This window comes from Antechinus flavipes, chromosome 5 (genome assembly GCF_016432865.1).
Source record: "Antechinus flavipes isolate AdamAnt ecotype Samford, QLD, Australia chromosome 5, AdamAnt_v2, whole genome shotgun sequence".
NCBI lineage: Eukaryota > Metazoa > Chordata > Mammalia > Dasyuromorphia > Dasyuridae > Antechinus > Antechinus flavipes.
This window is the reverse complement of record NC_067402.1, coordinates 205,652,846-205,670,938: the sequence shown is the minus strand read 5'-3', so window position 1 is coordinate 205,670,938 and position 18,093 is coordinate 205,652,846. Positions and strand designations below refer to the sequence as shown.

The 18,093-nt window shown below is 35.5% G+C and overlaps 1 protein-coding gene across 1 annotated transcript in view; it reads left to right on the top strand.

Moving 5' to 3' along the window:
* Positions 1-5,461: 5,461 nt before the first annotated feature.
* Positions 5,462-18,093, top strand: part of NUP107 (nucleoporin 107) — a 65,812-nt gene continuing 53,180 nt past the window's right edge. Inside the window, exons 1-2 of the mRNA XM_051962439.1 lie at positions 5,462-5,621; positions 15,662-16,009. Coding sequence (XP_051818399.1) covers positions 5,462-5,621; positions 15,662-16,009 — 508 coding nt within the window. The remainder of the gene's footprint in view (positions 5,622-15,661; positions 16,010-18,093) is intronic.

The following is an 18,093-nucleotide window of genomic DNA, read 5'->3' as shown; positions in this document are numbered from 1 at the left end:
GATATAAGACCATTCATACCTGATGCTTCATTTGAAATAGATCCATTTGTTTTTCAAAAAGAGACTTATCAGATTCACATGTTCAGCATCTGCTAGGACCTGATTCATAATAATTCTTAGTGAATAATATTTAAAACTTTCTATAAATGTCAGTTGGATGATATTGGAGATAGTATAGTATAGGAAAATAGGTTTGGAATCAGTCTAGATTTGAATCCAGGGGATCTTAGGTAAATTATCTACTCTTTCTGGACCTCACTTTCCCCATTTATAAAATTAAAATGTTGGAATATAAATGAGGAAAAAGAAAACAGAATACTGTGTAATTATAACAACTAACATTGCTGGAAACTAAAGAGCTTCCCATTTATTGAAGAATGGCTGAACAAATTAGGATGTGAAGTAATGGAATTCTATTATATTGTAAGAAATGATGAAATGGACATTTTCAGAGAAATCTGGGAAGACTTGTATCAACTGATGCAGAGTGAAATGAACAGAAACAGGAGAAGAATTTATGTAATAACAAGCAACTTTAAAAGATTTAAGTATTCTTCCTAACACAATAACCAACCACTATTCCAGAAGATCCATGATAAAGCATGCTATCAACCTCATGACAGAAAAAAAAAATAGATTCAGGATATAGATGTGTGTGTGTGTGTGTGTGTGTGTGTGTGTGTGTATAATAAAACATGGCCAATGAGGTACTATGTTTTACAAATGGGTAGCACAGTGGATAGACCAGTGGATTTAAGAATCATGAAGACTTAAATTCAAACCCAATCTCACATATTTACCAACTATATGACCTAGCAAGTTATTTAACTGTTCTCTACCTCAGTCTCTTAATTTGTAAAGTGAGGATAATAGTAATAAATAATATTAATACCAACCTTTCCTGAGTTATAAGGATAAACTAAGCTAATATTTCAAAAGTGTTTTATAAACCTTAAAGTACTATATAAATGCTATCATCATTATTATTTTTACTTACTTAAGCATATTTGTTACGAGTATTTGTTATTTTCTTTTTCAGGGGTGGGGAGAGAAAAGAATTTTTTTTCACTGAAAAAATAATTTTAAAAAATCAATGGAGTTTGATCCTAATTTATTTTGACTTTAAGAGAAGATGAAAATTTACTAATTGAGTTACATAAAAAACCTTTGCATTATTTGTTGAATAGGATTGAATCATGAGTATCATGATTTAATAAGTGCTGTCAATTTATCTCTCCATTTTGAATTATATATCTCTTTCATCCATGACATCCATAAATGGGATCAAAGAATTATATGACAAAAAAGAATATGGACTTGTCACATAGTGAGAGGGAGGGAAAATGTGGGGGATGGAAAGAATTTACAGGACCTTCAAAATGATAACAGTGATGATAGTTAACATTTTATTACATGCCAGGCTCTTTTACAATTTTCATGTTGTCTGATTTTCACTTACCTCATCTAGGGGGTAGGTGCTATCATTATTCCCATTTTACAGATGAGAAAACTGAGGTAAACAGAGTTAAATGATTTATCCAGGGTCACCTCCTTAATAAGTGTCTGAAGTTGGATTTGAATTCAGGTCTTCCTGACTCCAGGCTCAACACTATCCACTTAGCCACCTAGCCACTTGCAAATAAACCATAAACATCTAAAGCAGTCAGATTAATAATTCACACACTTCCCCTAGAAAACTGAATTTGAGATTGCCAGTAGAGCATTCCATCCCAATAATTCTAATTTTCCAGTTTTCTAGTAATTTCTAGTAATCCTCAAGTGCCCTTGAAATGATTTTCCTTAGTTATATGTATTGCTTTGTATATGTATGTATAGACTTTTTTTTTTTATTATTGGTTTTATCTTATACTGCTTCTCTCTGATATGAGATGATACTGCTCATAATCATCTTTCTTTATAAAAATGTGATAAGTTTTCTTTATAAAATGTTATAAATTAGTTTTTTACTATTATGGGGTTTTTAAAAACTTTTTTATTGATTTTTATTATTTGGGGCTCAGGATCATTCTTCCTGAAACTTTTAATTAACTGAAATCCTGTTTTCTGCTAATGTTAACCTAACCTGACCAAAACCTAACTTGTGTAATAATAATGTTATGATGGGAAGCTATTTGACATTCCTCAGTTAGAAGCCAAAGGAGAGTTGAGTCCCTAATGTGATTTAGTTATTTCTTAGTTCCCCTAGCTAATTATGTAAGAAAGAATTTCCCTAATATTGAATTTTATTGGCTATCTTGGTAACATGTAAAGCCCTTTCTCAATCAACTTATTGTGAACTTCCTAAATGCGATTTAATTTGTAATTTGACTTAGTTTAATTAGGGTCGTTTCCTTATGGTATATATGAAATTATGATTCTGCTTGCCTGTTTGTTCAATTTTTATGATATTGAAGGAATCATGGAATTATGAATCTTTCTTTAAAAAACAAAAAAAGTTTATAGCCTAAAAGAACATACAAGATTACAGCATGTAAAAGAATTGTTTCTCTGTCACTTTGATGTGATTTTTGTCTATAAGAATCCTTACCAGACTCCTAATAAATGTTCAGGAATCATTTTCTACCCGTCCAAACCTGTGCTTATGTATAAAATACTAGGCTTTTACCTCTCCAACTTTTGCACACTATGGTAGATGTATTTTGGCAGCAATTATCTACCACATGAATTAAAAAAGGAGATATTTCTCCCATTATAATACTCTGAACTGATCTTGCCATGGCAGACATCTCTCTTTGTATGACAAGTAAGGCAAATGTTTGCTAAGATACTTTTTGACCTGAGTCTTTCCTTATTGTAGCAATTGACTTGAATTGTTTTAACTTCTGAATGAAATTAGTTGGTGTTAATGTCATTGCTCATGTCCATTTCTCTTTTTTAAAATTTTCAATATGTTTTTTAAAACAATTCAAGGTGAGATCTTCTTAATTATGTACTGTATCTTTTTTCTTTCATTACTATTCTTTCTCGCTGTTTATTACAAATTCTGATCTTAACTCTGACATTTCTAAATGTACAGACAGATGACTCATGGATAACTCCTACACCCATAATAAGTCTTTTCCTGAATGCTAAAATGTAGTGAATGTCATTTTTTGCAATTCTGTCCAGTAATTACCAAGTGCAGTGCTTACCAATACATGAACTATCACTAAGCTATGTTTAGAGATTTTCCCAGAGTAAATTCTAGGTGGAAACATAACAAACCAAAAAGAGAAAATGGCACTTTTAAAAAGTCTCTAGGATTAGACCCAGATTATGTGAGCACAATGTTGGGGAGGACCTACATCAAGGTTTACAATGAAAAAGAATTCCTCCCCATAAAGAGATTACATTCTTCTAGTGGGTTAACACCATTTATCCAGATAAATACGAGATAATTTTAAAAGAGAGAACACGTAACAATTAGGGGACAATCAGGAAAGGCTTCCTGTGGAAAATGACATTTGAGTTAAACCTTGAAGAAAGCTAATGATCCTAATAGTAGGAGAAAAGACATTCCAAGCATACAAAAGGGACTGCAAATGCATCAAGGTAGAACCTCCTAGAGATAGGTCAGAAAGATATTTGAGAGTTAATTGTTCAGAGGCCTTGTTCTGTGAGTATTCAGAGAAATCCCTAAATACCATCAAGACAAACTTTATTTTATTTAATCCATGCTTTTAACAAGGTTTATTGTTGGTGACTTTTTTTTTTTTAAATAAATGCTCCTAATCACATATTGCTGCTTCAAAAGCATTAGATAAAAAGTTAATATTAATGTTTCTGGCAGCTGCCAAGTGTCTCTCATGTTGGAACATACACAACGTTTTAAATGAATAATTTATGTACGGTGCTAGTGAGTCACTTTTCTCTGTGTGTGTGTGTGTGTGTGTGTGTGTGTGTGTGTTCTATCTATTCATCTATGCAAAAAACACCATTATCTCCATTTTCCTTAACTTGGTATTATTGCCTTTTCTACACTTTAAAGTTTAGTTGACCAGGCTCTAACCTTAAATCATAAGAGTTGACTAAGAAAAAAAAATCACATGATTAAGGCATGCCAGAGTTGCAGTTGACTGATTATATGATTATACAGATTTTGAGTTATAAAATATGTGGAAAGGAAAGCTTGGGAACGTCTTAACCCTTTGGGGCTGTATAAAGTATAAAATTCCTATCTCAGATGAGCTCTGTTTCATTACTGATTTTTTTCACCTTAATTCAAGAGTAAATTGAAGTCTTCAATCAAAGCTATTTTGTCATGAGAGGAACTAAACCTGATCTGTATGGAAAATTCAATTTCCTGAAAATTACAAAAGAACCAAGAAACCAAAGCTAATTTTTTTTTCTTATAAGTGTCTTACCCCTGGATTTTGATTAGTATTGGAAATGACTGCACCAAGACAACTCCCAACTCTGTTAATTTCCATATCTTTATTTCTGTGGCCAGTAGAATGCAAGCTTCTTGAGAAGAGGGATTCTCTTTGATCATGTTTAGAACTTAGCATAACATCGCATGCATTTTTTCCTAAAATCTTAATTTGGATCTGTCATGTCATTAGTATGTAAAACAATGGGCTCTTTTGATTGTACAATCTAATTAGTAAACAATTTTGAACATATACCCCAAATATATGGTTATTTATTTAACATGTATCTGTAAATGTTCTAAGTTCATTTTACTGAGCTATTTGGTTTAATGGTTATCTTGGCTGAAAAAAAAGGTAACTCAAAATGGAAGAAGAGTATCCTTAATTGTGCTTATTAATCATTTTCTCATTTTTCATTTCCATTCACATTATACAGAGGTTTTTGATGAAATTTACCCAGTAGATTTTTATACTTCCTTATGTTTTCAAAAGTAGGCTCAAAGTCCAGTGAAACTTTCAAATACAAAATTCGGTTTCCGAGTTTAAGCATATAAATTTAAATGTTTTATAGATATGTCATTTGGGGGAAAATATTTCACACAATGGAAAAATTTCTAAGTTTTTTTTTTTTTTTTTTTTGGTGGAGGGAAAAGGTGGGAAGGAATTGGATACTATTGATAAGGCAGTAAGATAATGAGATGAAAGTTGTATTACCAAAAGGATGGTTGCAAAGTAATTTTTTTTAAATTAAAGCTTTTTATTTACAGAACACATATATATATATATACACACATATATGGGTAATTTTTCAACATTGACCCTTTCAAAGCCTTCTATTTCAATTTTTCCTCTCCTTCCCCTCCACCTCCTCCCCTAGATGGCAGGTAGTCCAATACATGTTAAATATGTTAAAATATATATTAAATCCAAAATATGTATACATATTTATACAGTTATCTTGCACAAGAAATATTGGATCAAGAAGGAAAAAAAAAAACTGTGAAAGAAAACAAAATACAAGCAAACAACAACAGAGAGGGTGCTACATCATGGTCCACATTCAGCTCCCACTGTCCTCTCTTTGGGTATAGATGGGTCTCTTCATCACTGAACAACCGGAACTGGGCAAACTCATCTTAAGCACAGAACTAGAGCTAAAAAGGAACCTCCGAGCCTATCTAGACCATGTTCCTCATTTTAAGTGGACAAAACAGAAGCCCAAGTACTTAAGTGAACTCCTTGTCTTTAAGTGTCAGTCTTTAAATCCTACCTTCTATTGGAATAAATAAAAACAAGCTTCTATAGAAAATCATTCCCACCTCTTAATTTCAATGTTTTCTTTCTTTTAATCATTTCCTCTTTATTCTGTACATAGCTTGCTTTATAAATTGTTTGCATGATTTCTCTCTCTTTAGATTGTAATGAGAATAGGAACAGTCTTTTGCATCTTTTTGTATCTCCAACTTTTAGCACTGTGCCTGGTACATAGTAGGCATTTAATAAACATTTATTGAATTGAATGAATAACTAAATTTGCCGAGGGTAATAAGGCAAATGTGAATATGAACCCAGGTTCTCTAAGTCCAAAGTTAGCATTCTTTTTACCGTATTGCTCTAACGTTCCGTATGTCCTATCCAAAGCAATGATGGGTCACAAGTACTATTATGGAGAGTACATTTGGTCACCAGTACTGCTTCCTCTTCCCTCCGGTTAGGTGCCATTCCAGGACTTTCCTGTAACATTCCTGAGGGCGGTGGGATTTAGGGTATTATGTTTTCTCTGCTCATTCCTCTTTTCCCCTGCTTCCCAATCTCTGGAAATGGAACCAACCATACCTTTTTACAACAATTAGCTCAATTTTTCATCTATCGTATTGGATAATATGGTGCCTCTGGCCCATGTGGTACCCCCTTCTTTGCTGTCTATAAGAAATGAATGTTAGTGGTACCATCACAATAGCTCACTCTGTAATTGGATGGTTCGGTACCCCTTGGGATCATTCAAGAACCTCTTTGGGGTATACGACTACTATGGAGACCAATGGCATAGGGACTAGGATAAGCCAGCTTTTTTATTTGATTTTCCAGAAAGCCTATTGTTTAGCACACTCTGATATAAGGACCATCTATTAGGTAAATCAGTAAGCATTTATTAAACACCTACTGTGTTCCTGGCATTATGCTAAAAACTAGGAATACCAAAAAAAAAGGCAAAAGCAGCCCAACCCTGAGGAGATCACAATCTAGTGGGAGTAATAAATACAAACAAGCTACATACAGGATAAAAAATAATAATAATCAATTAAAGGAAGACACTAGATTTTAGAGAGATTCACTGAGTCTTCCTGTATTAAGTGGGATTTTAGCTGACACTTGAAGGAAGCCAGGTAGCTGTGAAGATGGGGTGGGAGAACATTTCAGATGTGGGGAATAGCCTAGAATGTTTTTTTTGACCCAGATGGAAAGTCTTTGTTTCCTAGTGAAGAAAGTTAGTTTTAGAGAATTGTTTAGAACACTAAGAGGTTACCCTCTGGGTCACACAAACGAGGCAGGCTGTCACCCTAGGCTTCCTTATTCCAAGGCTGGCTATTCACCACTTTTGGCTTTATACATACTGAGTATGTGCATGCATGCTGGATGGAAGTGCATCGTTGCACCCTAAAAGAAAAATTTCTAATCTTACATACATTTAATAATACATACATTTAATGTATGTATGTAGTCTCTATCATCAATATTTTCTTATAGACTCAAGAAGTTCATACCATTATAATAGTATCATAAAGAAAATAGAGTGGATGCATCCTGAAAATTTAGTGGGCAGCACTAGTGAAGTGTTTACTAGCAAAATATGACAAAATAGTAATACCTTAGATTTACAAATGTTTTCAAAACATTTTATGTTTTGTATATATTATTTTTGTATATATTTTTATATATGTATATATTTATATATGTATATATTATTTTAGTAGTCTTCACAACAATGAGATGGATGCTACTATTATTCCCATTTTATAGATGTGGAAACTGAGGCAGAGGTTATGTGACTTGCCCAGGGCCATAGAGTTAGCAAATGTCAGATCGGATCTGAATTCCCTTCAGGATTCTAAAACCAATGCTATATCCTACTTGGGTCTCCTTGCTGCCTCTAAGAAAGAGAACCAACAATTTGCTCCTCTCATGGGATTCTGGACAGCCTTACTAATTTGACTTTTTTTTCCCCAAAAAACAATCAAAGAACTTTTATAACTATTGTCTCTCTCCATTTATGAATTCATATACACCTAGAATAGGTTGTCCAGCCCCATTGTTCTTGGGCCACTGTGTGACACAGTAGATATACTATTAGATTTGGAGTCAGAAAGACTCAGGTTCAAAACCAGCCTCAGATACTTACTAGTTGTGTGACCCTGAACAAGTCACAACCTCCCTGTGACTCAGTTTCTTCAACTATAAAAAGTTAGAAAATAGCACTTACCTCCTTAGAAGAATCAAATGAAATAAATCCCAATTAGTTGAAATGAATCCCTTGAAGTGGTAATATGTATTTTAATCTATACTATTCAAACTTCTAGTAACATAAAATATGAATATTAAAAATATGCAGTATGAATTTCAGTAAAGAGACCTATTTTGAGGATTCTCAGGAATTTATAAAGACACTTAATAAATATTTGTTGCCTTCCAGACTCCCCATCTCTAGCCTAAAAAAAACCCAATACTTTGATTAAATAAAAACATTTGGAAAATGAAATGGTGGAAGGAAATTATGGGCAGTATATGTAGACGTCTGTCCTTCTCCGTGTGAAATGGGCTCATGCTCTTTAATAACAGGGCATGAGGACGATCCTAGGATCACAAGATCAGTCACAGAAACACAAAAGTAGAAAGGAGCTCATCCCCAATCCAGTTCAACTGATACCTGAATGACCTCTGCAATCTCTCTGGCTTGTGGTCACCTGTCCCCACATGAAAACCTCCAGTGATAGGAAACATCACCCCGTTGTATTCTGCTTTAGGGTTTTTCCTGACACGCCATAGATCTGCCTCTGAAATTTCCTTTCTGCCCGAGAAGCCAAACGGAATAAACCAATTCCTCTTTCATATGACAGGCTGGAAAACACTTGTGGTCAGCCATCACCATCCCCTTTGACTGCTCTACTTTGCCAAAGAAAACAACTGCTTTTGTATGAATGATAATATCTGAAACAGTAGCTAAGCACCCCTAGCTGAATCACAGGCTGGGCTGGCAACCTTTGCCAGCTTCTGTCCTCCAGGTTTTACTCTTTGTTCAATGCTTTGGGGTTACCTGTATCTCCTCAGTAGGGAAACCAGAGCTCCTCCTCCCGTGGGTCCCAAGTCCACCCCCAACTCCTGTTTGGGCCCTAGTTTAAGAAGGAAGAGGGAAATCAAAATGTGTCCAGAATAAAAACATGAATCAGGTTTACAATAGGCAAGTTATTCCCACACACAGAAAAGGGAATTCTAAGCAAAAGAATCATTGAATGATTATGATTAGTTGAGAAGTTAATACCTAGGTCTTTTGGGGACATTTGCAAACATCCTTCATCAGAATTGCTTATTAATAATACTTAAAAACAACTTCTTTATAAGAATTGCATATTAGTTAACATTTCATCTCCAATAATTATAGCCAGATCAATACTCAAAGGGCTCTTTCTCTGTGGACACTAGGATTCCCAGCACTCAAATTCCTGAGGAACAATTCCATTTTGGGTTCTAAGGGATTTTTAAGGAGAGAAAAGGGTTGTAAAAAAAGTACCCAGAGTACAAACTTGAATCAAGTATGGAACAGACAACTTTCCTTCTTAGCGCTCCTGCCATTATTGCTACTGCAGTTTCATTAAATAAGGATTCCCTGAGGCCCTCATTTAAGGAAAGAAGAGGAGCTGGAGGTGGCCCCATACCAGAAACAGGTTTGCCTAGGAAGCCATGAATTTGCTATTCCCCTTTCCAGTCCCTTAGGATCTCGGAATCTCTTCTTTATACCTTAAAGCTGATAGAAAGAAAAGGCTTTAAGGAAAGTAACTGCCTCTATTTTTTGTAGTTTTAAAGTAATTTTTTAAATATATTTTTATGTTGTTAAAAATTTCCCAATTGCATTTTTAAAATTTATTTCAAACTTGCATTGCTTTATGAATCATGTTGGGAGAGAAAAATCAGCAAAAGGTAAAAACCATGGGAGAGATTAAAAAACCAGAAAAAAGGACTGAACATAGCATGTGTTGATTTACACTCAGTTGCCATAGTTCTTTTTTTGGAAGCAGATGGAGTTTTCTGTCCACAGTCTATTGGGATTGCTTTGGCTCACTGAACCACTGAGAAGAACCAAGTCTTTCAATCATCATACATTCTTGTTATTACTGTGTACAATGTATTCCTGGTTCTATTTGTTTCATTCAGGATCAGTTCATGTAAATGTTTCCAGGCCTTTCTATCATCGCTTATTAATCATTTTTTATACAACAATAACATTCCATTATCTTCATGTCCCACAGCTCTTCAGCCATTCCCCAATTGATGGGCATCTACTTATTTTCCAGTCCTCTGCCACCACAAAAAGAGCTGCTAAAAACATTTTTGCACATATGGGTCCTTTTCCCTCCTTTATGATTTCCTTGGGATACAGACCCAATAATGGGACTGCTGGAACATAAGGTGGTTGGATCCGTTCACAACTCCACCAATAATGTATCAGTGACCCATTTTCCCCACATCCCCTCCAACATTTATCTTTTCCTGTCATCTTAGCCAATCTGAGAGGCATGAGGTGGTGATTTAGCACATTCTTGATCATCTGAAAATTGTTTGTTCATATCCTTTGATCATTTATCAATTCCTGTTTTAATTATTTTTAATATTCATCTTTATTTATTTATTTTTATTAAAGCTTTTTATTTTTCAAAATATGCATAGACAATTCTTCAACATTAGCCCTTGCAAAACCTTGTGTTCCAGTTCCCCCTCCTTCTCTCACTCCCTTCCCTAGATGGTAAGTAGTCCAATATATGTTAAACTTAATAGAAATATATGTTAAATCCAATATATGCATATATATTTATATAATTATCTTGCTGCACAAGAAAAATCAAATCATAACAGAAAAAAATGAAAAACAAAATAAAATGCAAACAAACAACAACAAAAAGTAAAAAAAAACTATGTTGTGATCCACACTCAGTTCCCACAATCCTCTCTCTGGGTGTAGATGGCTCTCTTCATGACTGAACCATTGGAACTGGTCTGATTCATCTCATTGTTGAAGAGCCACATCCATGTATAATCTTGTTAATATTCATTTTAAAAAACTGAATTCTAAATTCTTTCCCTTTCATTTCTCACCCACCCTTGAGAAGGCAAGCAATATATTGATTTTATGTCTTGCAAAAAATTTCCACATTAATCGTGTTGCAAAAGAAAACACAAACAAACAAAAAAAACACAATAAATGTAAAAAGTAAAAAAAAGAATGCTTTAATCTGCACTCAAAAGTCATCAGTTCTCTCTCTGGGATGGACTGAATTTTTCATTATGATTGCTTTGGAATTGTCTTGAATCAGAATAGCTAAGTCTTTCATAGTTTATCATTGTTAGAATATTGTTATTACTGTGCATAATATTCTCCTGATTCTGCTCACTTCATTTTGCATCAATTCATTTGTCTTCCTGGGTTTTCTCAAACCATCTTGCTCATTTCTTATAGAACAATAATAAAGAATTGTCTCTTTAATATACTCGTGGTATACTCATACTGACTCAACAGACAAGTGTTATTATGGCTCTTTTGTCGTAAAATTATTTTTCAGTTGTGCCTGACTCTTCATGGCCCCACTTACTTGGGGTTTTCTTGACAAAAATATCAGCGTGTTTGCCATTTCCTTCTTCGGCTCATTTTACACATGAGGAACCTGAGGCAAATAGGGCTAAGTAACTTGCCCAGGGTCACACAACTAGTATCTGAAGTTAGATGTGAACAAAGGCCTGGTACTTTATCCACTGAATTACCTAGTAACTTTCATGGCTAATATGAACTCGTTAAGAGACAGACCTGTCTGAAATGGGTATGGGGAAGGGTCATGCCCTTCATTCATTCCCATGACGGTATTACAGATAGATAGCTATTAGGTGGAGTACCAATCTCTTTCTCCCTCAGAGTAGGTGTCCTTTTGTGGCTAGGTTGGGAAGTAGCTTCTTGGTAATTTAAATCACTCAGTCCAGTTGTTATAGAGAAAGGAAGAGAATTGAAAGGCAATGGGGGAAAAAACATGAATGCCCCTCTGAATTCCAAGGCTCAATGTGAACTTCTAATAAGAATGGGAGATCATCCAGTCATCTAAACAGTGCAAAAAGGTAACATTATCATCAATCTACAAGGGACCTTTTGCATGAGTGAGAATGAAGACTGGGGGACCCTCAGTATACAAAAAGGTTTAAAAAAATAGTACTCTGACTCAGAAATGTGCTTTGAAGTATAACCACCAAGATTCCAAAGTGGTCTTTCCAAAGCTTCAAACATGAGAAAGCTGGTCCTTTGAGAAAGTTGATGGCATCCATCTGCTAAAGAGTGGAACTAAGCTGAGTTATACAGGAAGTGAAGAACAATAGGGATACATAAGACCTGAACTTCAGTTATATTATTTATGGTTGAAAAGCACATTTATAAAAACTTTACATCATTTTACATGTAGGTTGATATCATTGTTTACCTTCCTAGTAGGCAAGGGAGAAACTGGGAGAAGGGAGAGAATTTGGAATTCAAAATTTAAAAAGAAAAGAATACTAAAAATAATACACCTTTTCTTTATTTTTATTTAAGTTCTTTTTAATTTTCAAAACATTTCTTAATTTTCAAAATACTGAGAATACCCAAGTGTATTCTCATATGCAAGGATAATTTTTTCAACACTAACCCTTGAAAAACCTTGTGCTTCAATTTTTCCCCTCTTCCCCCCACCTCCTCCCCTACATGACATGTAATCCAATATATGTTAAACATAGTAAAAATATATTAAACCTTTTCTTTAAAAGTACATTCATATACTTGTTCATGTGATCCTCATAATGATTCACAAATTATTATCCCTATTTCAATCCATCATCATTGCTGATTATATCTACTTTTGACACACGGACAGGGAGTAGTTTGCAGATAGCAAAACTCCCATCTTGATTTTAGTTTGCAGGAGATAGAAAATGTTGGATAGTGGATGGTACTATGCCTTTTTGTTCTGTGGACATTCTTTTTGCTGGAAAAGACAAAAAAAAGAACATTAGTTTAAAAAACACTGAAAAAATCAGCTTGAGAAGAAACAGCCCCTCATATAAAGAGGCTTTTGGAGATAAGACTATTGCAGGGACCTAAAAGTGGCCCCCAGATAAATGTATTAAGTGGCCCTGTATGAAAGCAGAATTAAACTTGACTGAAGAGCAGGTTGTTTATCAGCTCACTCGGGTATTCTCAGCATTTTGAAAACTAAGAAATTATATAAACAAATAAGTATTTGGAGAATATTATATAAGGGCCTTGTGGATCAAACATGATGGAAAGGTGCATTTTTTTTTTTTTTAGATTGATAAAAGAGGTTTATTATTGGATAAGCAAAGTTAAAGTATAGGCGAAGCTAGAGATAAGGAGGGCACTGGACAGAGGGTCCAGTGGACAGAGGGTCCTCACATGGTAGCCATGTTTGGAATCTCTGCCGGAAAGGTGCATTTCTTAAGGTTCACATCACTTGTTGCAAAGAGGTAAGTACTCATGAAGAAGAATGGCTTTCAGGCATTAGAAACTGAAACAATGGCTCAGACAGATTCTGCTGTTCGGAAGGAGACACTGATTCCCTGAGAGTTGATAAATGAGAGAAAGACAGAGAGAGTTGACTGAAGCTAGAGAGGATCTGCTACTGCTGGAAACTCCCTGGAGGAGACCTGGATTCTGCTTCCATGTTAGTTGTCTGGGCAGATTGCTTTATTAGCAACTACAGCTAAAGAAAAGGGAATTTTCATGAGTGTCTGGGTCAATCTTTACTACTCTTTTTTCCTTAGAAGAAAGAGTTAAGAGAAAGGAAAAGACTTCATTTTAAGCTCTTTTGAGGTATGCTGGTATGTTAGAATCATTAGAAACACCTTGCTAATGATGGCTGTTTGCTTAAACAGGCTTAAAACTGCTTCAGTGGAATAGCAACTGTCCCTTATCCTGGTTTTACAAGTCAGTATCTGTGATCAGATTAACAATGTTGCTATTGGACAATTAAAAGTGCCAACCCTAACTCATCTTGATTTCTTATCTAGCCTTTGACTAGTTGGGTAACCCTAAGTAAGTCACTTGACCCTGTTTGCCTTAGTTTCCTCATCTGTAAAATGAGCTGGAGAGGGAAATGGCAAATCACTCCATTATCTTTGCCAAGAAAACCCCAATTGAGGTCAGAGTCAGACTTGACTGATAAAAGTGAACAAATGTTATCCTTGGAAATAATGTGTTAATTTATTCTCCGATGGCTCCACTCATTTTACCTGTAACTTTTCAAATGAAAATATCCCTCTCTCTCTAAATTGTAAACTCTTTGAGGATTGAGATCTCTTTAAATTGTATCCTCAGTTTTTGGGAAGTGGTTGATATGGTAAACAAGCTCAAATCACTGATTCATTTGTTCATTTATTCATTCAAAAGATTCTAAGAACCATGGATCACTATACCACTCACATTTTCACTTTACTTTGACACTAAAAGATCTTTGATAGCCATTGATTTCATCCCTTTCAGCACAAATAAAATATCTCGACAAGCGGTTTTTCCCTCTTATGTGATTAATCTAGGCCAGTGGTTCTCAAACTTTTGTTTTCAGTATCTTCATCCTATTAAAAATTATTGAGTATTTCTCCAAAGCGTTTTTGTTTATCTGGATTATATTTATAGACATTTACCATATTGGAAATAAAAACTATTTTTGAATTTGTAGACTCTCTAAAAGGGTTTCAGAGGGGTTGTCAAATTTTTCAAATAGGGGGCCAGTTCACGGACCCTCAGACTGTTGGAGGGCTGGACTATAGTAAAAACAAAAACTTTGTTTTGTGGGCCTTTAAATAAAGAAACTTCATAGCCTGGGCGAGTGGGATAAATGTCCTCAGCTGCTGTATCTGGCCCGGGGCCCTAGTTTGAGGACCCCTGCAACCATACTTTGAGAACCACTGATCTAGGCCTCTCCTTTCTTATTCTTACTAATAATCATAGCAATGCCATCTTAAAGTACTAGGCAGGCACCTAATAAATCAAGTATGTGCAAATTATGTATTTTTAATAAAGCAAATAATTTCCCATGCATCAAGGGATATTTAGAGAGCTCAAAAGTATAATAATTTTGTAAAAATAGCTGATATTTGCCTGCTTTAAGATTTGCTGAGGGATACATAACATACATCCACCCATATGGATATGGCATATATGAAGGTCCAAGTTTTCCCCGAAAGGAGGTAGAGCGATCTAGGTTTGACTTCTGTCTTAAGACACTTCCTGCTCAGCTTCATTTTATTTTATGTGGAAAATAGAGATGTTAGCACCCATCCCACAAGAACCTTAAGATGATCGAATGCAAAAAATGAATGCACACACATAAAAATATATTGCACATTATTATCTATATACCATCTATTATTACATATATATAAACATATATACATAATTTTATATGTGCATTGTTAAGGAATCCCCAGAAATGTAATGGACAATAGATTATAGATGATTTAATATTACTCAGATCTTGCATATATGTATGTTCCATGTGTTTAATACATGCACATGTTTACATATGTATATAACGTGTAATAGTAATTATCGATCCTCACAAGGGCTCTCTGAGTTAGGTGATATTTTCCATACGAGTAAATGATTCAAAGTTAGGTGACCTGCCCAGGGACATACAGCAGGAGAAACATCTGAGACAGAATTCAAACCTAGATCTCCTTGCCTTTCAGGGAATAATCAATCTCTAATATTAATATTTAAAAAAAACTTGCGCCATCATATATTGGATTTCTTATTATAATCGATTCCCCCAAAGCACCCCAACTCCCAAGAAAAAACAAAACAAAAAATCCCACCCACAACCAGAGAGGAAAACTCTTAATCACCCCAAACAGAGTGGGAGAATTTGATGCACATTTAGGCTTTCCTCAAATACTCAGCTCCCGGCTAGGGAAAGGGGACTCTTTTTCCCTGACAAAACTCTGGTCACTCCATACAGCGCCACCTCCTCCAACCAATCCCGGCTGAGTGCTCTGTTACAGAGCGCAACACTCATCAACGATTCCTCCGCGTCATTGCGGGGGGGGGGGGGCTGATGCTCGGCTCCTATGCGCAAGCGCAGCTGAAATTCCAGTAATCTTCCTAGTAGCTGCGCCCCAAAATGGAAGAGGAGGAACAGTTCGTGTGTTTGCGCGTGCGCGTTCATTCCATTCGTTGAACTTCCCGGTTTTTCTGGCTTCCGTTTGTGTCAGCGAAGCAGTTCCAGGTTGGAGTATACACTTCCGGAAGGCGGGAGGCTTGGAAGGCGGCTCGAGCATCTTGAAACACCCTGCCCGATCCGTAGCGGAGACGGATCTGCCGACACCATGGACAATACGTGAGTGCGGGCGTTGGGGGGACGGAGGGAGGTGGGTAGCGGGATCTTCCCCGCCTGGTTCGTGACATCTTGGCGGAGCCGCTCACGTAGAATCTGGGTACCCCGGGGCCAAAGGCTCTTAGAGCTCTGGACCTGCGAGCTCATTTTACTGAGATGGAAACTGAGGCCCGGGGCGTTTCTGACTTTAAGCACTTACTGTACAAATAAAACTCACGTGGCAAGATTAGAAGGAAAACAAAATGGAGGGAGGGGAAGTTTTAGACAGTTTCTCAGATAAAAATCTTATTTCAAATATGTAATTTTATGAAATTTACAAGAACGAATCATTCCCTAAATCGAAAATGACGAAGGGAGTTTTTGAAGAAATCAAAAGCTATGTTATAGTCACATGTAAAAAAATGCTCTAAATTACTACTAATTAGAGAATGCAAATTAAAAACACGAGAAAAAAAATCAAAAAAGGTGAAAATTGAATGCTTCTTTGAGATATCTTACACTTGTCAGATTGGCTAAAATAATAGAAGAGGAAAAATGACAAATGTTAAAGAGGATGTAAAAAAAAATGGAACCTGATGAAACTGAACTGTTGACCCAACAATTTGGGAGAGAAGTTTCGAATTAAAATGCCCAGAGAGTTATAAAACTGTGCATGCCCTTTGACCCAGCAATACCATTGTTAGGTCTGTTTCAGAGTCATTAGGAAAAAAGAAAAAGAACCATACGTTTTAAAATATTCATAGTAGCTCTCTTTCTGGTGGCAAGAACTAGAAACTGAAGGGATGCTCATCATTTGGGAATACTGTTCTGCCAAAAAGAAATGATAATTTCAGTGATTTTAGAAAGGCATGGAAAGATTTGATGAAATAATGAAGAGTGAAATGAGCAAAACCAAGACATCATTGTATATAGTAACAATAATATTGTTCTGAGAACAACTGTTAAGGACCAAGTTATTCTTAATCAAGTCAGCTGCAAAGGATCTGTGAAGAAAGATGCTATCCACTTCCAAAAAGAGAACTGATAAATAGAAGTATGCAGCATGCAGAGTATGGTTTTACTGGCATATCTGTATATTTGTATCAAATGGTGACCTCTCTGAGAGTAAGCAATTTGATATTTGTTACATGTACAGTTATGCAAAACGTTTCCATTTTGGTCATATTGTGAAAGGAAACAGATTCCCCTATTCCACTCTTCCTCTAAAAACCATGATTAAATTAAGAAAGTGAAAAATAGTATGCTTCAGTTTGCATTATAATTCTTTCACCAGTTCTTTCTGTGGAGACAGATAGCATTTTCTATCTTGGGTCTTGGAATTGTCTTGTATAATTGCATTGCTGAGAATAGCTAAGTCATTCAAGGTTGAGCATTATATAATATTGCTTTTACTCTGTAGAAGGATTAGAGAAGGCCTATTGAGGAAAGTTGCAGTTGAAATGGGTGAGATCTCAACTGTTCAACAACTGGTAATTCCCAAAGCACAGCTGCAATTGTCATTTTACTCAGTGAGTGAATGAAGTATCCATTAAGCATTTAGACAATATATAAGGAAGGTTTCAGTTGTAAGTTGATTGGGAGAGTCCATGGCTCCTTAGGGTACAGCTTTTAATGTCATTTCTACTGTAAACATCACATAACTTTCTGGAATTGGTCATTTTGATGTGCCAAGGACTTTGGGGGCAACAAGTGGGTCTTTAGTAGCTATGTGTGTAGTGGCCTGCAGATGCAGTTGCCCAACAACATTTCTATTCAAGGAGTTAAAAAACAAGTGAATGTTTTCTTTCACCCTTTTAATCTTCTATTCTTTTGGCGATTCAGCATACATCTCCCAGTTGTTATGTCTGTCTTTACATTGATAGACTTTCTGTGTGCTGTTCCATGGGGTAATAGACATGATATGGAGATACCTGGGTGATGTCATAGAAACTTGGGCTCCTGCAAGATGAGCAAAAGAAAGACTGATTAGAGTCAGGATCCTATGAATAGAATCCAAAGTTCCTGTGGAGTGAGATGCAGATAATGAAGTAATTTTGGAGAGATCATTGGTATTTTGTGGATAAATCAGGAAAGACTTTTTCTAGGAC